The 24440-nt window shown below is 42.0% G+C and overlaps 2 protein-coding genes across 2 annotated transcripts in view; one reads left to right on the forward strand and one right to left on the reverse strand.

Annotated features, from left to right (window-relative positions):
* Positions 1-24440, reverse strand: part of LOC106606985 (zinc finger protein 850-like) — an 898172-nt gene that overhangs the window by 528942 nt on the left and 344790 nt on the right. The window lies entirely within an intron of this gene.
* LOC106598042 (zinc finger protein 180-like) lies at positions 8238-9826 on the forward strand (the record flags this gene model as incomplete). The annotated part of the gene is made up of 2 exons (XM_045711905.1): positions 8238-8470; positions 9145-9826. Coding segments are annotated over 2 exons (915 nt in total), but the record flags the coding sequence as incomplete, so codon positions are not given.

The raw sequence follows: 24440 nt of genomic DNA on the forward strand, positions 1-24440 counted from the left end.
AATGTTTTGCTTTCGTTGTAAAGCCTTTTTGAAATCGGACAGTGTGGTTAGATTAACGAGAGTCTTGTCTTTAAAATGGTGTAAAATAGTCATATGTTTGAGAAATTGAAGTAATAGCATTTCTAAGGTATTTGAATATCGCGCCACGGGATTCCACTGGCTGTTGAGTAGGTGGGACGATACCCTAGAGAGGTTAATAAACTATAGTTTTGGCAAGTCGGTTAGGACATCTACTTTGTGCATGACACAAGTCCTTTTTCCAACAATTGTTTACAGAGATTATTTCACTTATAATTCGCTGTATCACAATTCCAGTGGGTCATTAGTTTACATAGACTAAGTTGACTGTCTTTAAACAGCTTGAAAAATTCCAGAAAATTATGTCATGGCTTTAGAAGCTTCTGATAGGCTGATTGACATAATTTGAGTCAATTGGAGGTGTACCTGTGGATGTATTTGAAGGCCTACCTTCAAAGTCAGTGCCTCTTTGCTTGACATCATGGGAAAATCAAAAGAAATCAGCCAAGACGTCAGAAACAAATTGTAGACCTCCACAAGTCTGGTTCATCCTTGGGAGCAATTTCCAAACGCCTGAAGGTACCACGTTCATCTGTACAAACAATAGTACGCAAATATAAACACCATGGGACCACACAGCCGTCATACCGCTCAGGATGGAGACACGTTGTGTCTCCTAGAGATGAACGTACTTTGGTGTGAAAAGTGCAAATCAATCCCAGAACAACAGCAAAGGACCTTGTGAAGATGCTGGAGGAAACGGGTACAAAAGTAATCTATATCCACAGTAAAATGAGTCCTATATCGACATAACCTGAAAGGCCGCTCAGCAAGGAAGAAGCCACTGCTCCAAAACCGCCATAAAAAAGCCAGACTACGGTTTGCAACTGCACATGGGGACAAAGATTGTACTTTTTGGAGAAATGTCCTCTGGTCTGATGAAACAAAAATAGAACTGTTTGTCCATAATGACCATTGTTATGTTTGGAGGAAAAAGGGGGATGCTTGCAAGCCGAAGAACACCATGCCAACCGTGAAGCACTGGGGTGGCAGCAGCATGTTGTGGGGGTGCTTTGCTGCAGGAGGGACGGGTGCACTTCACAAAATAGATGGCATCATGAGGTAGGAAAATTATGTGGATATATTGAAGCAACATCTCAAGACATCAGTCAGGAAGTTAAATCTTGGTCGAAAATGATTCATCCAGATGGACAATGACCCCAAGCATACTTCCAAAGTTGAGGCAAAATGTCAAGGTATTGGAGTGACCATCACAAAGTCCTCAATCCTATAGAAAATTTGTGGGCAGAACTGAAAAAGTGTGTGCGAGCAAGGAGGCCTACATTCTGACTCAGTTACACCAGCTCTGTCAGAAGGAATGGGCCAAAATTCACCCAACTTATTGTGGGAAGCTTGTGGAAGGCTACCCAAAACGTTTGACCCAAGTTAAACAATTTAAAGGCAATGCTACCAAATACTAATTGAGTGTATTTCCTACTTCTGACCCACTGGGAATGTGATGAAAGAAATAAAAGCTGAAATAAATCATTCTCTGCTATTATTCTGACATTACACATTCTTAAAATAAAGTGGTGACCCTAACTGAGCTAAGACAGGGAATATTTACTAGGATTAAATGTCAGGAATTGTGAAAAATGTAGTTTAAATGTATTTGGCTAAGGTGTATGAAAACCTCCGACTTCAACTGTATATTGCAATATATTTCAATCTCTTTTTCCATTTTTAAATTAAATATTCCTTCTGGCAGCCCGCCTCACCCAATGTGATACGGATCTGCAATTTTTTTTAGACCTTATAGCTAGAACCTCCATCAGCAGCTAGCCATCAGAAGCTAACCAGCTAATTAGCTACTAGCTATTTAGTCATTGTTAGCCACTGCTAGCGGACCATTACACCGGATAATCGCAGCTAGCTAGCTGCTACCGAGTGGCCCAGCCCATCTCCCGGCCTGCTCATTGGACTCTATGATCACTCGGCTAAACAGCTGATACCTCCTGGACTCTTCTCTAACACAACTAGAAGCCACTACATCACCGGATTCCTGCCGTAAGCTCTGGACCTTTGCACCGGAGTGGCTATAGTGGCTAATGCCCTTGTCCCGAAGCTAGCACCAGTTAGCCTCGAGCCAGGTGCATCTCCCGGCTAGCAAACAAAATTACTCCAGCTACAATACCTCTTTTGCCAATTGGCCTGGACCCTTTGTCGAAACGGAGCCCCGCCGATCCATCACGACTGGTCTGCCGACGCAATTCCGTCAGATGTGCCCTCAACCGGCCTTTGCCAGACATCGGTGACGCCCTTGTCCCGAAGCTAGCACCAGTTAGCCTCAAGCCAGGCGCGTCTCCCGGCTAGCATAGTAACGACTACCTAACGGCTTCCCTGGTTCATAAATTGCTGTTCACTGGACCCTATGATCACTTGGCTCCATAGCTGATGCCTGCTGGACTGATCATTAATCATAGAACTCCGTTTTGTTTATCTGTCGGCCCCAGCCTCGAACTCAGGCCCTGTGTTTAGTTAACTGACCCTCTCTGCCCATTCATCGCCATTTTACCTGTTGTTGTTGTCTTAGCTGATTAACTGTTGTCTTACCCCTTGTCTTAGCTAGCTCTCCGAATCAACACCTGTGATTGCTTTATGCCTCGCTTTGTCTCTCTAATGTCAATATGCCTTGTATACTGTTGTTTAGGGTAGTTATCATTGTTTTATTTTACTGCGGAGCCCCTAGTCCCACTCAACATGCCTCAGAGAACTCTTTTGTCCCACCTCCCACACATGCGGTGACCTCACCTAGCATAACTGGTGCCTCCAGAGATGCAACCTCTCTTATCATCACTCAATGCCTAGGTTTACCTCCACTGTACCCACACCCTACCATACCCCTGTCTGTACATTATGCCTTGAATCTATCCTACCACGCCCAGAATTCTGCTCCTTTTATTCTCTGTTCCCAACGCATTAGACGACCAGTTCAGATAGCCTTTAGCCGTACCCTCATCCTACTCCTCTGTTCCTCGGGTGATGTAGAGGTTAACCCAGGCCGTGTGTGTCCCCAGGCACTCTCATTTGTTGACTTCTGTAACCGTAAAAGCCTTGGTTTCATGCATGTTAACATCAGAAGCCTCCTCCCTAAGTTTGTTTTACTCACTGCTTTAGCACACTCCGCCAACCTTGATGTCCTTGCCGTGTCTGAATCCTGGCTTTGGAAGGCCACCAAAAATTCTGAAATTTCCATCCCCAGCTACAACATTTTCCGTAGAGATAGAACTGCCAAAGGGGGAGGAGTTGCAATCTACTGCAGAGATGGCCTGCAGAGTTCTATCATACTTTCCAGGTTTATGCCCAAACAGTTCGAGCTTCTAATTAAAAAAATGTATCTCTCCAGAAATTAGTCTCACTGTTGCCGCCTGTTACAGACCCCCCCTCAGCTCCCAGCTGTACCCTGTACACCATATGTGAATTGATTGCCCCCCATCGATCTTCAGAGTTCGTTCTGTTAGGTGACCTAAACTGGGATATCCTTAACACCCCGGCCATCCTACAATCCAAGCTAGATGCCCTCAATCTCACACAGATTATCAAAGAACCTACCAGGTACAACCCTAAATCCGTAAACATGGGCACCCTCATAGATATTATCCTGACCAACTTGCCCTCCAAATACACCTCTGCTGTTTTCAGTCAGGATCTCAGTGATCACTGCCTCATTGCCTGCATCCGTTATGGGTCCGCGGTCAAACGACCACCTCTCATCACTGTCAAACGCTCCCTAAAACACTTCTGCAAGCAGGCCTTTCTAATCAACCTGGCCATGGTCTCCTGGAAGAATATTGACCTCATCCCGTCAGTAGAGGATGCCTGATTTTTCTTTAATTATAATTTCCTCACCACCTTAAATAAGCATGCCCCTTTCAAAAAATGTAGAACTAAGAACAGATATAGCCCTTGGTTCACTCCAGACCTGACTGCCCTCGACCAGCACAAAAACATCCTGTGGCGTACTGCACTAACAGCTCCCCACCCCCCGCAGCTACTTCCCCAAGCCTCCCCAGCTTCTCCTTCACCCAAATTCAGATAGCTGATGTTCTGAAAGAGTTGCAAAACCTGGACCCGTACAAATCAGCTGGGCTTGACAATCTGGACCCTCTCTTTCTAAAATTATCCGCCGCCATTGTGGCAACCCCTATTACTAGTCTGTTCAACCTCTCTTTCGTATCGTCCGAGATTCCTAAAGATTGGAATGCTTCCGTGGTCATCCCCTTCTTCAAAGGGGGTGACACTCTAGACCCAAACTCTTACTGACCTATATCCATCCTGCCCTGTCTTTCTAAAGTCTTCGAAAGTCAAGTTAACAAACAGGTCACTGACCATTTCGAATCCGACCGTACCTTCTCCGCTGTGCAATCCAGTTTCCGAGCTGGTCACGGGTGCACCTCAGCCACGCTCAAGGTACTAAACGATATCATAACCGCCATCGATAAAAGACAGTACTGTGCAGCCGTCTTCATCAACCTGGCCAAGGCTTTCGACTCTGTCAATCACCGTATTCTTATCGGCAGACTCAATAGCCTTGGTTTCTCAAATGACTGACTCGCCTGATTCACCAACTACTTCTCAGACAGAGTTCAGAGTGTCAAATCGGAGGGCCTGTTGTCCGGACCTCTGGCAGTCTCTATGGGAGTACCACAGGGTTCAATTCTCGGACCGACTCTTTTCTCTGTATATACCAATGATGTTGCTCTTGCTGCGGGTGATTCTTTGATCCACCTCTACGCAGAAGACACCATTCTGTTTACAACTGGCCCTTCTTTGGACACTGTGTTTGCAAACCTCCAAACGAGCTTCAATGTCATACAACACTCCTTTTATGGCCTCCAACTGCTCTTAAACGCTAGTAGAACTAAATGTATGCTCGTCAACCGATCGCTGCCCCGCACCCGCCCGTCCAGCATCACAACTCTGGACGTTTCTGACTTAGAATATGTGGACAACTATAAATACCTAGGTGTCTGGCTAGACTGTAAACTCTCCTTCCAGGCTAATATTAAGCATTTCCAATCCAAAATTAAATCTAGTATCGGCTTCCTATTTCGCAACAAAGCCTCTTTCACTCACGCTGCCAAACATAGTCAGTTTTACGAGGGTATCTTACCGATCCTTGACTTTGGCGATGTCATTTTCAAAATAGCCTCCAACACTCTACTCAGCAAACTGGATGCAGTCTACCACAGTGCCATCCGTTTTGTCACCAAAGCCCCATATACCACCCACCACTGGGACCTGTATGCTCTCGTCGGCTGGCCCTCGCTACATATTCGTTGCCAAACCCACTGGCTCCAGGTCATCTATAAGTCTTTGCTAGGCCGCCTTAACTCAGCTCACTGGTCACCATAGCAACACCCACCCATAGCACGCGCTCCAGAAGGTATATCTCACTGGTCGTCCCCAAAGCCAACACCTACTTTGGCCGCATTTCCTTCCAGTTCTCTGCTGCCAATCACTGGAACGAATTGCAAAAATTTCTGAAGTTGGAGACTTATATCTCCCTCATTAACTTTAAGCATCAGCTATCTGAGCAGCTTACCGATCGCTGCAGCTGCACACAGCCCATCTATAAATAGCCCATCCAACTGCCTACCTCATCCCCATGTTTTTATTTACTTTTTTTGCTCTTTTGCACACCAGTATTTCTACTTGCACATCATCATCTGCACATCTATCACTCCAGTGTTAATTTGTTAAATTGTAATTACTCTGCTACTATGGCCTATTTATTGCCTTACCTCCGTACTCCATTTGCACACACCGTATATAGATTATTCTATTGTGTTATTGACTGTACGTTTGTTTATCCCACGTGTAACTCTGTTGTTTTTGTCGCACTGCTTTGCTTTATCTTGGCCAGGTCGCAGTTGTAAATGAGAACTTGTTCTCAACTGGCCTACCTGGTTAAATAAAGGTGAAATAAAAATTTAAAAAATAGAATCTTAACTTTATTGACAACAAATGGATATTGTCATTAACCTGTTAGGGCTAGGGGGCAGCATTTGCACGTCTGGATAAAAAAAATGTACCCGATTTAATCTGGTTACTAATCCTACCCAGTAACTAGAATATGCATATACTTATTATATATGGATAGAAAACACTCTAAAGTTTCTAAAACTGTTTGAATGGTGTCTGTGAGTATAACAGAACTCATTTGGCAGGCAAAACCCTGAGACATTTTCTGACAGGAAGTGGATACCTGATGTGTTGTATTGACTTTAAACCTATCCCATTGAAAAACACAGGGGCTGAGGAATATTTTGGCACTTCCTATTGCTTCCACTAGATGTCACCAGCCTTTACAAAGTGTTTTGAGTCTTCTGGAGGGAGATCTGACCGAACAAGAGCCATGGAACGATGATGTCCCATTAGACACCTGGCGCGCGAGTTCATGTTGGGTACCCTCGTTCCAATACGTTATAAAAGAGTATGCATTCGTCCACCTTGAATATTATTCATGTTCTGGTTAAAAAGGCCCTAATGATTTATGCTATACAACGTTTGACATGTTTGAACGAACGTAAATATATTTTTTCCCCTCGTTCATGACGAGAAGTCCGGCTGGCTTAGATCATGTGCTAACAAGACGGAGATTTTTGGACATAAATGATTAGCTTTTTTGAACAAAACTACATTCGTTATGGACCTGTGATACCTGGAAGTGACATCTGATGAAGAGAATCAAAGGTAATGGATTATTTACATAGTATTTTCGATTTTAGATCTCCCCAACATGACGTCTAGTCTGTATCGCAACGCGTATTTTTCTGGGCGCAGTGCTCAGATTATCGCAAAGTGTGATTTCCCAGTAAGGTTATTTTTAAATCTGGCAAGTTGATTGGGTTCAAGAGATGTAAATCTATAATTCTTTAAATGACAATATAATATTTTACCAATGTTTTCTAATTTTAATTATTTAATTTGTGACGCTGACTTGACTGCCGGTTATTGGAGGGAAACGATTTCCTCAACATCAATGCCATAGTAAAACGCTGTTTTTGGATATAAATATGAACTTGATAGAACTAAAAATGCATGCATTGTCTAACATAATGTCCTAGGAGTGTCATCTGATTGAGATTGTAAAAGGTTAGTGCATCATTTTAGCTGGTTTTATGGTTTTGGTGACCCTGTCTTTGACTTGACAAAACATTACACACAACTCTTGTAAATGTACTGTCCTAACATACTCTAAATTTATGCTTTCGCCGTAAAACCTTTTTGAAATCGTAAAACGTGGTTAGATTAAGGAGATGTTTATCTTTCAAAGGGTGTAAAATAGTTGTATGTTTGAAAAATTTGAATTTTGACATTTATTTGGATTCAAATTTGCCGCTCTTGAAATGCACCTGCTGTTGATGGAGTGCACCACGGGTGGCACGCTAGCGTCCCACCTAGCCCATAGAGGTTAACGCGGTTCTTCAATAATGACACATAATTCATAATACTGTAGCAAACATTATATTAAACAGGAAATTCAAACGAGCCTTAAAATTATAATCCAAAGTAGTGTGAAATGTACTCATACGCTTCCTGGAAATGGAGTTTACTCCCCTGAGTTTCCCCATTCACATTCAGAATACATTGTGAGAATCTAAAATCTTTGCTCACCATTTTTGCTCCACGCAGATATAGTACATCCATAACTATCGGTTTCCTCATTACCAGATATACTACATCCATAACTAGTGGTTTCCTCATTAGCAGATATACTACATCCATAACTATCGGTTTCCTCATTAGTGGGGAGGAGTTTCTACAACCAAATTGTCAGAAAGGGCCCTATATGTGAGACCAAAAGTCGTCTGGCACAGTGCTTAGAGTTTCAACAACATGAATAACTTATTTCTAGCCTACAATCATCGATGTCACTACTAATGTGAAAACAAGACAAAATATGACTATTCTTACAGACGTCAATTGTTGTCCAACATCATGGCGCTGCTGTTGGCATCACCTTTTACAGTGGAGTTCTGCTGTTGTGGGCCTTTAATCATCTGTCTGACTTTGTTGTTCACACAGGAGAGAAACTTAACTATCGTGGATCCTCTGGGGAGCCTCAACAACCTCATGATGCTGAAGAGGCAGAGAAGAGTCTCTCCGCATCAGAACACCTCAAGAAACACCTGCAGAGATCCACAGGGAAGAGAACTCACTGTTGCTCTGACTGTGGGAAGAGATTTACTTCCTCATCAGGCATTACAATTCATCAGAGAACACACACAGGAGAGAAATCTTATAGCTGTGATCAATGTGGGAAGAGTTTTACTACATCTGGCCATCTGGTATCACACCAGAGAACACACACAGGAGAGAAATCTTATAGCTGTGGTCAATGTGGGACGAGTTTTGCTACATCTAGCGCTCTGACTCTACACAAGAGAATACACACAGGAGATAAATCTTATAGCTGTGGTCAATGTGGGAAGAGGTTTGCTGCATCTAGCACTCTGACTCCACACCAGAGAACACACACAGGAGAGAAACCTTTTAGCTGTGGTCAATTTGGGAAGAGTTTTGGTCGATCTTGCCATCTGACTCAACACAAGAGAATACACATAGCAGATAAACCTTATAGCTGTGGTCAATGTGGGAAGAGTTTTGGTCAATCTCGCCATCTGGTATCACACCAGAGAACACACACAGGAGAGAAATCTTATAGCTGTGGTCAATGTGGGAAGAGTTTTGGTCAATCTTGCCATCTGACTCAACACCAGAGTATAAACACAGGAGAGAAACCTTATAGCTGTGATCAATGTGGGAAGAGTTTTGGTCGATCTGGAGAGCTGACAGTTCACCAGAGAATACACACAGGAGAGAAATCGTATAGCTGTGATCAATGTAGGAAGAGTTTTGGTCGATCTGGAGAGCTGACAGTGCACCAGAGAATACACACAGGAGAAAAACCTTATAGCTGTGGTCAATGTGGGAAGAATTTTGCTGCATCTAGAACTCTGACACTACACCAGAGAACACACACAGGAGAGAAATCTTATAGCTGTGATCAATGTGGGAATAGTTTTGGTCGATCTGGAGTGCTGACAGTGCACCAGAGAAGACACACACAGGAGAAAAATCTTATAGCTGTGGTCAATGTGGGAAGAATTTTGCTGCATCTAGCACTCTGACTCTACACCAGAGAACACACACAGGAGAGAAACCTTATAGCTGTGGTCAATGTGGGAAGAGTTTTGGTCGATCTTGCCATCTGACTCAACACAAGAGAATACACATAGGAGATCAATCTTATAGCTGTGATCAATGTGGGAAGAGTTTTGGTCGATCTGGAGTGCTGACAGTGCACCAGAGAAGACACACAGGAGAGAAACCTTCTAGCTGTGATCAATGTGGCAAAAGTTTTACTACATCTTGCTATCTGACTATACACCGACGAACACACACAGGAGAGAAATCTTATAGCTGTAATCAATGTGGGAAGAGTTTTACTACATCTGGCTCTCTGACTTCACACCAGAGAATACACACAGGAGAGAAACCTTATATCTGTGGTCAATGTGGGAAGAGTTTTAGTCAATCTAGCTATCTGACAATGCACCAGAGAACACACACAGGAGAGAAACCTTATAGCTGTAATCAATGTGGGAAGAGTTTTACTACATCTTGCTATCTGACTATACACCGACGAACACACACAGGAGAGAAATCTTATAGCTGTAATCAATGTGGGAAGAGTTTTGTTTCATCTAGCGGTCTGACAGTACACAAGAGAACACACACAGGAGAGAAATCTTATAGCTGTGACCAGAGATAATCTGATAAAAGACTTCTGATCAAATATCAGAAAATACATACATGAAGGAGTTGTTTCATGATATCAATGAATTAATGTCACAATGTAGAATGTTTTAACATTGTAGAAGGAGAATTTTAATGATGTCACAATGTAGAACCCTAAATGTTTGTCCCCTGTTCTATTGATTTCAACATGATATGGATATTAGCCTCAGGGGGAAAATCCAGGTTCTGAATTGAGAGAGTTACTGTTTATGTGATTTAACAAAAAGTGATGAACAAAAAAAGAGTTGTTACACTTACCACGTTGGTGACCCACTGGAATCAAAATGCAACACTTCAAAATGTAGCGATCTGTTTTCTACAAATTGTCCTCTAACCAGTGATGTACAAATTATTCCCAGATTCCGTGTGGTTTTTGAGCTGTTAGTTTTAACAGGACGTGCAACCTCATCTCCCTCCTCTCTCACAGTTGATTTCAACATGATATCGATGAGTTATGATAAATAAGTGTTGTGCTCCTTTGTTTAGCGACCCCTAAATTTAAATGCATCACTCCAAAATGTAGCTGACTGTCTTCTGCAGGTTGTCCTCTAATCAGTGAGGTAAAATATATCTCCCATTTCCATGTGTTTTTTTAGTTGTGTTAGTTTCAACAGCACGTACAACCTGATTTAACCCCTAATGGATATCAGTGATTTATTGCTGCTTGTGCAGTTTTATAAGGTGCTTGTTTAAAAAAATATATATGATTATTGTGGCAGATGTTTGTGTATATAGCACATTTTATGTTTACGTTTTCAATTTATCCCAAACTGTTTCTGCATATTGGTTTTTGATTGTGTTTTGGTTATTGGTTATTCAAACTGTGTTTTGACGTTGGGCTATCCCACCCAGCAAAATGTATTTGAAAAGACTTTGAAAATAAGACTATGTAACATTTAGTAATCATAATTATTTATGTAACCAACTGACAATTTTTGGTACAATTATATTGACATTGTTGCCCTGCTTTTATAATATCAGGGTTCATTCTCAGATGTGCCAACCCAAATGTACTAGAGCATGACATTGGGGACTGGTCCCGATCCAACAACATGCCTGTCTAGTGAACCCTGAAAAGAGAGAGAAGCTCTGCAGTGAGGTGTAAAGTTACTACGGATATTGCAGGAGTTTCCTCTTGAAATCAGACATGTCCGTGGTAAGGACAACTTGGTTGCTGATTGGCTCAAGGGTGGGCAGTCAAAAAGATTTGTGTTTTGCTTTTAGCCAGTGCGTTGCCATGGATCACAATTTATTTTGACTGCACGTTTTTCTGTATTGGAGATGAATTTAGTTTGGGCTCGTTCCAAGGGGACGAGAGTTCTAGAAGCTAGTGAGATTTAGGAAGACGAGAGTTCTAGAAGCTAGTGAGTTTTAGGATTCTATAGTAAGTGAACCAAGGTTGGGGATTCTATAGCAAGAAAAAGGTGAAAAAATACTATTGTATATTATTATTATTTAGAAGTACGTGTTTTTTCTTGTTTTTAATTGTTGACAGCCAGTAGACACCATGGTGAAGGTGAAGCATTGTAGTTGGTTATAATGTGAAATGGAAGTTGTTTTCTGTTGGTGGTGAGCAAACTTGTCCAACGAAAATATAGGATATATTTGTTGTCTTAAAGGGGGAAGGTGTTACAGGCTTTGGTTTTTCCATTTATGTTTTGAGGTTGGACTTTAGCACGTCTAGCTCGTTAGCACGTATAGCTCGTTAGCAAGTTGGACGCACTGATTGGTGTCACCTCATTAGTCAATGTGTTACCCCTGTGCTGGCTTGTCCATCTCGTTATGGTTGAATATTGCATCCAATTGTTAATATTTTAATCAATGGATCAATGTTAATTTTAATTGTTTATTCCTGTGAAGCCATTGTGTTGCATCCATGTCTGAAAAGTGCTGTATAAATAAAGCTTGATTTGATTTGAACATATTGCAAAAGAAAGGAACCCAATGACTGACAGTCAACAGACTTAATTTTAATTTTATTTAACCTTTATTTAACTAGGAAGTCAGTTAAGAACAAATTCTTATTTACAATGACGGTCTACCAGGGAACAGTGGGTTAATAACCACTAGGCTACCTGCCGCCCTCTTGCATAACAAATGAGCACATATTTTTGTCCATCTTAGAATGAAAAACAGTATCAATTCAGTATATCTTCCACTATGTCAAAACAGTATCACTTTTCAACCAACCCAGTTCATTGTTTGAAACTGAAAAGTTTTGAAATCAACAATACGTCAAAGGATTCAACAACTGTAAACTGAAACAAACAATTGGATCAAACAGATCAATCCCACTGGACATTAGGTTTCATTCAGACTCTGCAGGGTTTAGATTAAGGAAGGACTAATTAAACTAGGACATTTAAGTAGCTTTCCTGAACGTGGCTTAAATTTGGCTTAGTTAGTCAGAGACTGGAGGCCTGGAGTCAGGTAAGTAAGCCTAAATGAGAACACCTGGGTTAATCCTAATTAGGTTCAGTATGAACACCTGGGTTAATCCTGATTAGGTTCAGTATGAACACCTGGGTTAATCCTGATTAGGTTCAGTATGAACACCTGGGTTAATCCTGATTAGGTTCAGTATGAACACATGCTGTTGGTCTAGTGGTGCTCATTAAAACCCAGAATAGAAAACACCAATACTGGTGTGAATCTGGAGACGAAACAATGGCAGAGGCAAAAATAATTTGTTCAAAAACACTTTAGTGTGCATGAAAAAACACTCCAAAACAAATGTCAAACCATCCAGTTATTGAAGGTAAAACCACACTGCTGCTACTGAGCAGTAGAACAAGCGGGTTGGGCTGCAATTTGCAGTGAATTCAATGGAAATGTGACCACAAGAAGAAACAACAACTTCAGGTGAGATATCTGCATTATTATCAGGATTACAAGAAGAAACAACAACTAGAGGTGAGATATCTGCATTATTATCAGGATTACAAGAAACAACAACTAGAGGTGAGATATCTGCATTATTATCAGGATTACAAGAAGAAACAACAACTAGAGGTGAGATATCTGCATTATTATCAGGATTACAAGAAGAAACAACAACTAGAGGTGAGATATCTGCATTATTATCAGGATTACAAGAAGAAACAACAACTAGAGGTGAGATATCTGCATTATTATCAGGATTACAAGAAGTAACAACAACTTCAGGTGAGATATCTGCATTATTATCAGGATTACATGAAGAAACAACAACTAGAGGTGAGATATCTGCATTATTATCAGGATTACAAGAAGAAACAACAACTAGAGGTGAGATATCTGCATTATTATCAGGATTACATGAAGAAACAACAACTAGAGGTGAGATATCTGCATTATTATCAGGATTACAAGAAGAAACAACAACTTGTGGAATGTGAACAGGTTGGAAGAGCCAGTACACAGTGAGTGTGTGATGTGAACAGGTTGGAAGAGCCAGTACACAGTGAGGTTGGAATGTGAACAGGTTGGAAGAGCCAGTACACAGTGAGGGTGGAATGTGAACAGGTTGGAAGAGCCAGTACACAGTGAGGGTGGAATGTGAACAGGTTGGAAGAGCCAGTACACAGTGAGGGTGTAATGTGAACAGGTTGGAAGAGCCAGTACACAGTGATTGTGTTCCCTCCACATCTGCTATAACATCCCTGAGAGAAGATTCTGCCACCACCTTTCAGCAGAGAACAAAGAAGATGACCATGCATGAAACGTTAACCAGAGAATTTCATGAGCATAAAATGAAATATCTGAAGGAAGAACATGAGATGAGAATTGTCCAGGTTGAATTGGATATGAAGTTGGAAGAGAGAGGTATGATCCTAAAAAGAGACAGTAATGAGACAAAAGTGATGACCAGCCATGGTGAACAATATGATATGTAAAACAATACATGTTTTGGCATTTGGATATTCATGAGAGTATTTTAATCACCACAAACTACATTTTAAACCAGCCTTGGTTTAGTCACTCATTTAATTTTGCTTCACACTATTTGAATTTTGTACAGAACAAACATTATCAAAGCAAAAATAATCCATAATGAATACATTCCATATTTAAATGCATCTCATCTAGTTGAAGTGCTGCAATGTGAAGCAACTCCGTGTGCAAGTCCTCCTTGGTCATTCCTCAGCCATGGACACATCTGCCTCAGTCACGGACACATCTGTTTCAGCCATGGACACATCTGCCTCAGTCATGGGTACATCTGCCTCAGTCATGGGTACATCTGTTTCAGTCATGGACACATCGGCCTCAGCCACGGACACATCTGCCTCAGGCACGGACACATCTGCCTCAGGCATGGACACATCTGCCTCAGCCACGGACACATCTGCCTCAGGCATGGACATATGGACACATCTGCCTCAGGCATGGATACATCTGCCTCAGGCATGGACATATCTGCCTCAGGCATGGACACATCTGCCTCAGTCATGGACACATCTGCCTCAGTCACGGACACATCTGCCTCAGCCACGGACACATCTGCCTCAGTCACAGACACATCTGCCTCAGCCACGGACACATCTGCCTCAGCCACAGACACATCTGCCTCAGTCACGGACACAACTACCTCAGCCATGGGTACATCTGTTTCAGTCATGGACACATCTGCCTCAGTCACGGACACATCTGCCTCAGCCACGGACACATCTGCCTCAGCCACGGACACATCTGCTTCAGCCACGGACACATCTACCTCAGTCACAGACACATCTGCCTCAGTCACGGACACATCTGCCTCAGTCACAGACACATCTGCCTCAGTCACGGACACATCTGCCTCAGTCACGGACACATCTGCCTCAGTCACGGACACATCTGCCTCAGTCACGGACACATCTGCCTCAGTCACGGACACAACTACCTCAGCCATGGGTACATCTGCCTCAGTCACGGACACATCTGCTTCAGCCACGGACACATCTGCTTCAGCCACGGACACATCTACCTCAGTCACAGACACATCTGCCTCAGTCACGGACACAACTACCTCAGCCATGGGTACATCTGTTTCAGTCATGGACACATCTGCCTCAGTCACGGACACATCTGCTTCAGCCACGGACACATCTGTTTCAGTCATGGGTACATCTCTTTCAGTCATGGGTACATCTCTTTCAGTCATGGACACATCTGCTTGATGCTGATCTCTCATGGGAGGATCAGGACAGTCATGCTGCTTCAGGTAGTTGTGCAGCACAGCTGTAGCAATGATCACCTTGCAGCATCTTCTTGGCTTGAAACAAAGTGTATTGCGAAAACACTGGAATCGATTTTTCCATACTCCAAACACACGCTGGACCATCCCTCTCGTGTGGATATGAGCTCTGTTGTATCTTTGCTGCTCAGCTGTTGTGGGATATATGTCTGGAGTGAATAAAAAGTTACTCTGACCAGATTATTATGTAGTAACTATTAGTAGACCATATTATTATGTAGTAACTATTAGTAGACCATGTTACTATGTAGAAACTATTAGTAGAACATATTACTATGTAGTAACTATTAGTAGACCATGTTACTATGTAGTAACTATTAGTAGACCATATTACTATGTAGTAACTATAAGTAGACCATGTTTCTCACCCTAATATACTCTGACCATATTACTATGTAGTAACTATTAGTAGACCATATTACTATGTAGTAACTATTAGAACATATTACTATGTAGTTACTATGTAGTAACAGTGCTTATATGCCCCCTTTATTTATCCTACGGTTCTGACTTGGTGTACAGGGAGGACATTGTAAGAACGGCCCATGTTCTGAATTCTGTCGCTGTACATTTCAAAAGTGCTATATAGTTATATTGACTGTCAGTCTTAGCTCGCTCATGAATGTCTTAATCGAAATGACCATCTCTGAAACTGAGTACAATGAAGAGTTGAGGGAAATCCTTCAATCGTGAGTTGCACCTTTCCAACGGGCAACAATGTTTGAAAACTCTAAATGAGGAGTGCATCCACCCTGAACATTGATGGTAAACCAGTTGTTATGGTTATGGTACTCCTCAGCATCAGGAGTTGATGGTAACCAGTTGTTATGGTTATGGTACTCCTCAGCATCAGGAGTTGATGGTAAACCAGTTGTTATGGTTACGGTACTCCTTATTATCAGGAGTTGATGGACACTTGATGGGAACATGACAGCCATCTAACCAGCCAATCACTCCTGGGAACTGCCCATATTCATAGAATTGCACTTTATAGTTGGCTTGGCCAGCAGCATCAGGAAACTAGATGTAAAGACTTCTCCTGCAGACTTTATAGTTGGCTTGACCAGCAGCATCAGGAAACTAGATGTAAAGACTCCTCCTGCAGACTTTATAGTTGGCTTGGCCAGCAGCATCAGGAAACTAGATGTAAAGACTCCTCCTGCAGACTTTATAGTTGGCTTGACCAGCAGCATCAGGAAACTAGATGTAAAGACTCCTCCTGCAGACTTTGTGAACTATTAAACACACAGTTGCTTCACTGGCACCGACACAAATCACCAAGTCCCACAATGAAAGATTCCAGATGCCAAAAACCTCAAGGATTTAACTCCTATCCTCAAGTACTGGCCTGGCTGGCCTCTGTAGTGCATGTTGGTCTTCATTTAGACATTATAAATAGTCCATGCTTCCTCACAAACAGTATGAAGCAGAAGTTAAACCTGCCTCTTTGAAAGATTAATTTAAGCTTCAATTTAGTCCTAGAGTAGCTCTAATCCTCCCTCTTGCAATCGGCTTTGATTGGTCCAGAACAGGCTAAATCTACCACTATTTTAAGATAAGACAGCTCAAACAAGCATTTTACTCTGGGAATAAGCTTAAGATTTGTCTGTGAAACCGGCCTAAGTGTTTTATATAATATGACAATGTGTTTCTGTGTTGCAGTCAAGAAATGGAACAGCAAGGCCACAGAACATGACATAATCAGAGCTGTGGGAGACCACCTCAAGCCCCTGGTAGAGCCGGGAGTGGTGTTTACCACTCCACCACACCTTCAGCAGGCTGGAAAAGTGGGATTGATACTTTTTTTTCCTTTCATACTAAGATGGACCAATAGTCTGTTGATTGGTCAGTCATTTTGTTGAAATCAAATCAAGCTTTATTTATACAGCACATTTCAGACATGGATGCAACACAATGGCTTCACAGGAAAAAACGAATAAAAAATAAACTGAAATATTTAGTACACAACAAACAGAAGACTAACAACTGAAAGACTAATGGGCAACCTAAGGAAATGCCATTGATTAAAATATTAATTGGATGCAACATCCAACTCAAAATATAAGCTTGTTTTTTAGGAGGGGTTCTGAAAGACACTATGGGGGTGTCCACTGAAAGTTGACTAGTAACAACAACTGGGACCTAAAAGACACCCGCCATGAGACCCACTAAATCTGCCCAAGAAGAGGAAAACAAAAGAAAAACCCACACCAAACTTAAAGACAGGAAGCAAACCAAAAAGGTGGATCAACTAAAGGTGTTGACTCTCCACATCTATCAAGACAACTGGAGCACTGGGCCAGACACTCTTAAATAGAACCTGGACCAGCTCAGGTGAAACACCTTCCCACTAACGAGATGGACAAGCCAGCACAGGTGTAACACATACTGACTAACGAGGTGACACCAATCAGTGCACCAAAGACACATTTCAGTTGAACTGACTAGAAAACAACTTCCATTTTACATTATAATCAACTACAATGCTTCACCTTCTACAATATAAACATGGTGTCTGGCTGTCAACAATTAAAACAAGAAAAAAAAACACGCATTTCTAAATGATAATATACAATCGTATTATTTTTTTTCTCCTTTTTCCTTCTACAACTCTCGTCCCCTTGGAACGAGCCCAAACAAAGCTCAAATCAAATTGTATTAGTCACATGCGCTGAATACATGTGTAGACAAAACAGTGAAAATGCTTACTTACGAGCCCCTAACCAACAGTGCAGTTTTAAAAAAATACAGAAAAAAATAAGAGATAAAACTAATCTCCAACACGGAAAAACGTGTCAAAATAAATTGTGATCAATGGTAACACACTGGTTAAACGCAAAACACATAGTTTGACTGCCCACCCTTGAGACAATCAGCAACCAAGTTGTCCTTACCACAGACATGTCTGATTTCAAGAGGAAACTCCTGCAATATCCATAGTAACTTTCCACCTCCCAGCAGAGCTTCTCTCTCTTTTCAGGGTTCACTAGATAGGTATGCTGTTGGATCAGGGCCCAGTCCCCAATGTCATGCTCTAGTACATTTGGGTTGGCACATCTGAGAATGAACCCTGATATTCTAAAAGCAGGGAAACAATGTCAATATAATTACATTACTCTAGTACATTTGTTAATTGTACCCAAAAATGTGTCAGTTGGTTGCATTAATAATAATCATAACTAAATGTTACATGAAATGTAAATATGAAATATTTGGTTGCATAGTCTTATTTTCAATTACATTTTGCTAGGTGGGATAGCCCAATGTCAAAACACAGTGTACATATCAATAACCAATATGCAGAAACAGTTTGTGATAAATTGAAAACCTCAACATAAAATGGGCTATACTGTATACACAAACATCTGCCACAATAATATTACTTGTATTTTTTAAAACAAGCACCTTATAAACTGCACAAGCACCAGAAACGCTGTTGTTTTGAAAAGTAGCAAAAAAAATCACTGATATCGATTAGGGGGGAAATCAGGTTGTACGTGCTGTTGAAACTAACACAACTAAAAAAAACACATGGAAATGGGAGATATATTTTACCTCACTGGTTAGAGGACAACCTGCAGTAGACAGTCAGCTACATTTTGGAGTGATGCATTTAAATGTAGGGGGTCACTAAACAAAGGAACACAACACTTATTTGTCATCACTCATCAATATCATGTTGAAATCAATTGTGAGAGGAGGGAATAATGTGTACATCACTGGTTAGAGGACAACTTGTAGAAAACAGCTAGCTACATTTTGAAGTGTTGCATTTTGATTCCAGTGGGTCACCAATGTGGTAAGTGTAACGCAAGTCTTTTTTTGTTAAATCACATAATAGTAACTCTTTCATGTCAGAGCCTGGATTTTCCCCCTGAGGCTAATATCCATATCATGTTGAAATCAATAGAACAGTGGACAAACGTTTAGGGTTCTACATTGACATCACTAATATACTCCTACAATGTTAAAACATTCTACATTGTGACAATTCATTGATATCATGAAACAACTCCTTCATGTATGTACTTTTATCAGATTCTCTCTAGTCACAGCTATAAGATTTCTCTCCTGTGTGTATTCTCTGGTGCACTGTCAGATCTGTAGATTGAACAAAACTCTTTCCACATTGACCACAGCTATAAGTTCTCTATCCTGTGTGTGTTCTCTGGTATAATGTGAGCTGGCTAGATAGAACAAAACTCTTCCCATATTGAGTACAGCTATAATGTTTCTCTCCTGTGTGTCTTCTCTGGTGCACAGTCAGATGGGTAGATTGACCAAAACTTTTCTCACATTGACCACAGCTATACGATTTCTCTCCTGTGTGTGTTATCTGGTGTATAGTCAGAGAGCCAGACATAGTATATCTCTTCCCACATTGATCACAGCTGTAAGGTTTCTCTCCTGTGTGTGTTCTCTGGTGCACTGTCAGCTCTCCAGATTGACCAAAACTCTTCCTACATTGAACACATCTATAAGATTTCTCTCCTGTGTGTGTTCCCTGATGAATTTTAATGCCTGATGAGGTGAATCTCTTCCCACAGTCAGAGCAGCAGTGAGTTCTCTTCCCTGTGGATCTCTGCAGGTGTTTATTGAGGTGTTCTGATCTGGAGAGACTCTTCTCTGCCTCTTCAACATCATGAGGTTGTTGAGGCTCCCCAGAGGATCCACGATAGTTAAGTTTCTCTCCTGTGTGAACAACAAAGTCAGACAGATGAGTAAAGGCCCACAACAGCGGTAATCCACTGTAAAAGGTGATGCCAACAGCGTAGCCATGATGTTATACAACAATTGACGTCTGTAATGAATGTTAAAATTATTTGACAATTGTCTTAAAATGAGCAAGAATAGTCATATTTTGTCTTGTTTTCACATTAGTAGTAACATTGATGATTGTAGGCTAGAAATCAGATATTCATGTTGTTGAAACTCTAAGCAGTGTGCCAGATGACTTTTGGTCTCCAATATAGGCCCCTTTCTGTGTTTGCTAAAATTGCGGCACGAGGGCAATTTGATTGCATTAACTCCTCCCTGCTAATGAGGAAACCGATAGTTATGGATGTATTCTATCTGCCTGGAGCAAAAATGGTGAGCAAAGATTTTAGTTTTTCAATGTATTCTGAATGTGAATGGGGGAAAACTCAGGGGAGTAACCTCCATTTCCAGGTTGCTTATGAGTACATTTCACACTACTTTGGATTATAATTGGAAGGCTCATTTGAATGTCCTGTTTAATATAATGTTTGCTAGAGTATTAAGAATTATGTGTAATTATTGAAGAACCGCGTTAATGACAGTATCCATTTGGGTGTTGTCAAAAAAATTAAAATGTTTTTATTTATTTAACCAGGTAGGCCAGTTGAGAACAAGTTCTCATTTACAACTGCAACCTGGCCAAGATAAAGCAAAGCAGTGCGACAAAAAAACAGTGGGATAAGTTACACGTGGGATAAACAAACAAAGTCAATAACACAATAGAAAAATCTATATACAGTGTGTGCAAATGGAGAACAGAGGTAAGGCAATAAATAAGCCATAGTAGCGAAGTAATTACAATTTAACAAATTAACACTGGAACCTGTATTAATGGCACCTGATTGAACTTATCAGTATAAAAGACACCTGTCCACAACCTCAAACAGTCACACTCCAAACTCCACTATGGCCAAGACCAAAGAGCTGTCAAAGGACACCAGAAACAAAATTGTAGACCTGCACCAGGCTGGGAAGACTGCATCTGCAATAGGTAAGCAGCTTGGTTTGAAGAAATCAACTGTGGGAGCAATTATTAGGAAATGGAAGACATACAAGACCACTGATAATCTCCCTCGATCTGGAGCTCCACGCAAGATCTCACCCCGTGGGGTCAAAATGATCACAAGAACGGTGAGCAAAAATCCCAGAAGCACACGGGGGGAGCTAGTGAATGACCTGCAGAGAGCTGGGACCAAAGTAACAAAGCCTACCATCATTAACACACTACGCCGCCAGGGACTCAAATCCTGCAGTGCCAGATGTGTCCCCCTGCTTAAGCCAGTACATGTCCAGGCCCGTCTGAAGTTTGCTAGAGAGCATTTGGATGATCCAGAAGAGGATTGGGAGAATGTCATATGGTCAGATGAAACCAAAATAGAACTTTTTGGTAAAAACTCAACTCGTCGTGTTTGGAGGACAAAGAATGCTGAGTTGCATCCAAAGAACACCATACCTACTGTGAAGCATGGGGGTGGAAACATCATGCTTTGGGGCTGTTTTTCTGCAAAGGGACCAGGACGACTGATCCGTGTAAAGGAAAGAATGAATGGGGTCATGTATCGTGAGATTGAGTGAAAACCTCCATCAGCAAGGGCATTGAAGATGAAACGTGGCTGGGTCTTTCAGCATGACAATGATCCCAAGCACACCGCCTGGGCAACGAAGGAGTGGCTTCGTAAGAAGCATTTCAAGGTCCTGGAGTGGCCTAGCCAGTCTCCAGATCTCAACCCCATAGAAAATATTTGGAGGGAGTTGAAAGTCCGTGTTGCCCAGCGACAGCCGCAAAACATCACTGGTCTAGAGGAGATCTGCATGGAGGAATGGGCCAAAATACCAGCAACAGTGTGTGAAAACCTTGTGAAGACTTACAGAAAACGTTTGACCTGTGTCATTGCCAACAAAGGGTATATAACAAAGTATTGAGATAAACTTTTGTTATTGACCAAATACTTATTTTACACCATAATTTGCAAATAAATTCATTAAAAATCCTACAATGTGATTTTCTGGAATTTCTTTTCTCATTTTGTCTATCATAGTTGAAGTGTACCTATGATGAAAATTACAGGCCTCTCATCTTTTTAAGTGGGAGAACTTCCACAATTGGTGGCTGACTAAATACTTTTTTGCCCCACTGTATAGATGACCTGGACCAGTGGGTTTGGCGACGAATATGTAGCAAGGGCTAGCCGACAAGAGCATACAGGTCGCAGTGGTGGGTGGTATATGGGGCTTTAGTGACAAAACAGATGGCACTGTGATAGACTGCATCCAGTTTTCTGAGTAGAGTGTTGAGGCTATTCTGTAAATGACATCGCCGAAGTTAAGGATCGGTAGGATAGTCCGTTTTACGAGGGTATGTTTGGCAGCGTGAGTTAAGGAGGCTATGTTGTGAAATAGGAAGCCGGTTCTAGATCTAATTTTGGATTGGAGATGCTTAATATTAGTCTGGAGAGTTTACACCTAGGTATTGTAGTTGTCCACATATTCTAAGTCAGAACCATCCAGGGTAGTGATGCTAGTCGGGCAGGTGTAGGCAGCGATAGGTTGTTGATTGATCGGTTGTTCTTATCGGCTGATGAGTCTGCCGATAAGAATACGGTGATTGACAGAGTCGAAAGCCTTGGCCAGGTCGATGAAGACGGCTGCACAGTACTGTCTTTTATCGAAGGTGGTTATGATATTGTTTAGTACAGCTCGGAAACAGGATTGCACAGCGGAGAAGATACGGTGGGATTCGAAATGGTCAGTGATCTGTTTGTTAACTTGGCTTTCGAAGACTTTAGAAAGGCAGGGCAGGATGGATATAGGTCTGTAACAGTTTGGGTCTAGAGTGTCACCCCCGTTGAAGAGGGGGATGACCGCGGCAGCTTTCCAATCTTTAGGAATCTCAGACGATACGAAAGAGAGGTTGAACAGACTAGTAATAGGGATTGCCACAATGGCGGCAGATCATTTTAGAGAGGGTCCAGATTGTCTAGCCCAGCTGATTTGTACGGGTCCAGGTTTTGCAGCTCTTTCAGAAGATCAGCTATCTGGATTTTGGTGAAGGAGAAGCGGGGGAGGCTTGGGCAAGTAGCTGCGGAGCTGTTGGCCGGGGTTGGGGTAGCCAGGAGGAAAGCATGGCCAGCCGTAGAGAAATGCTTCTTGAAATTCTTGATTATCGTGGCGTTATCGGTGGCGAAAGTGTTTCCTAGCCTCAGTGCAGTGGGCAGCTGGGATGAGGTGCTCTTATTCTCCATGGACTTTAGTGTCCCGGAACTTTTTGGAGTTAGAGTTACAGGATGCAAATTTCTGTTTGAAACAGCTAGCCTTTGCATTCCTAACTGACTGTGTGTATTGGTTCCTGACTTCTCTGAAAAGTTGCATATCTCAGGGACGATTCGATCCTAGTGCAGTACGCCACAGGATGTTTTTGTGCTGGTCGAGGGCAGTCAGGTCTGGAGTGAACCAAGGGCTATATCTGTTTTTAGTTCTACATTTTTTGTAAGGGGCATGCTTATTTAAGGTGGTGAGGAAATTATAATTAAAGAACAACCAGGCATCCTCTACTGACGGGATGAGGTCAAAATCCTTCCAGGATACCCGGGCCAGGTCAATTAGAAAGGCCTGCTTGCAGAAGTGTTTTAGGGAGCGTTTGACAGTGATGAGGGGTGGTCGTTTCACCGCGAACCCATAACGGATGCAGGCAACGATCGCTGAGATCCTGATTGAACACAGCAGAGGTGTATTTGGAGGGAAAGTCGGTCAGGATAATATCTATGAGGGTGCCCATGTTTACGGATTTAGGGTTGTACCTGGTGGATTCCTTGATAATTTGTGTGAGATTGTAGGACGGTGGGGGTGTTAAGCATATCCCAGGTTAGGTCACCTAATAGAACAAACTCTGAAAATAGATAGGGGGCAATCAATTCACATATGGTGTCCAGGGCACAGCTGGGAGCTGAGGGGGGTCTATAACAGGCGGCAACAGTGAGAGACATTTCTGGAGAGATTCATTTTTAAAATTAGAAGTTCGAACTGTTTGGGCATGGACCTGGAAAGTATGACAAGTATGACAGAACTTGACGGAAAATGTTGTGGTTGGGGATTGAAATTTCAGAATTTTTGGTTGCCTTCCTAAGCCAGGATTCAGACACGGCTAGGACATCACACAGGGCCTGGGTTAACCTCTACATCACCCGAGGAACAGAGGAGTAGGATGAGGGTAAGGCTAAAGGCTATCAGAACTGGTTGTCTAGTGCGTTGGGAACAGAGAATAAAAGGAGCGGATTTCTGGGCGTGGTAGGATAGATTCAAGGCATAATGTACAGACAGGAGTATGGTAGGGTGCGGGTACAGTGGAGGTAAACCTAGGCATTGAGTGACGATAAGAGAAGTTGCATCTCTGGAGGCACCAGTTATGCTAGGTGAGGTCACCGCATGTGTGGGAGGTGGGACAAAAGAGCTCTCTGAGGCATGTTGAGTGGGACTAGGGGCTCTGCAGTAAAATAAAACAAGGATAACTACCCTAAACAACATTACACAAGGCATATTGACGTTAGAGAGAGACATAAAGCGAGGCATAAAGCAATCACAG

Source organism: Salmo salar, chromosome ssa02, assembly GCF_905237065.1.
Source record: "Salmo salar chromosome ssa02, Ssal_v3.1, whole genome shotgun sequence".
NCBI lineage: Eukaryota > Metazoa > Chordata > Actinopteri > Salmoniformes > Salmonidae > Salmo > Salmo salar.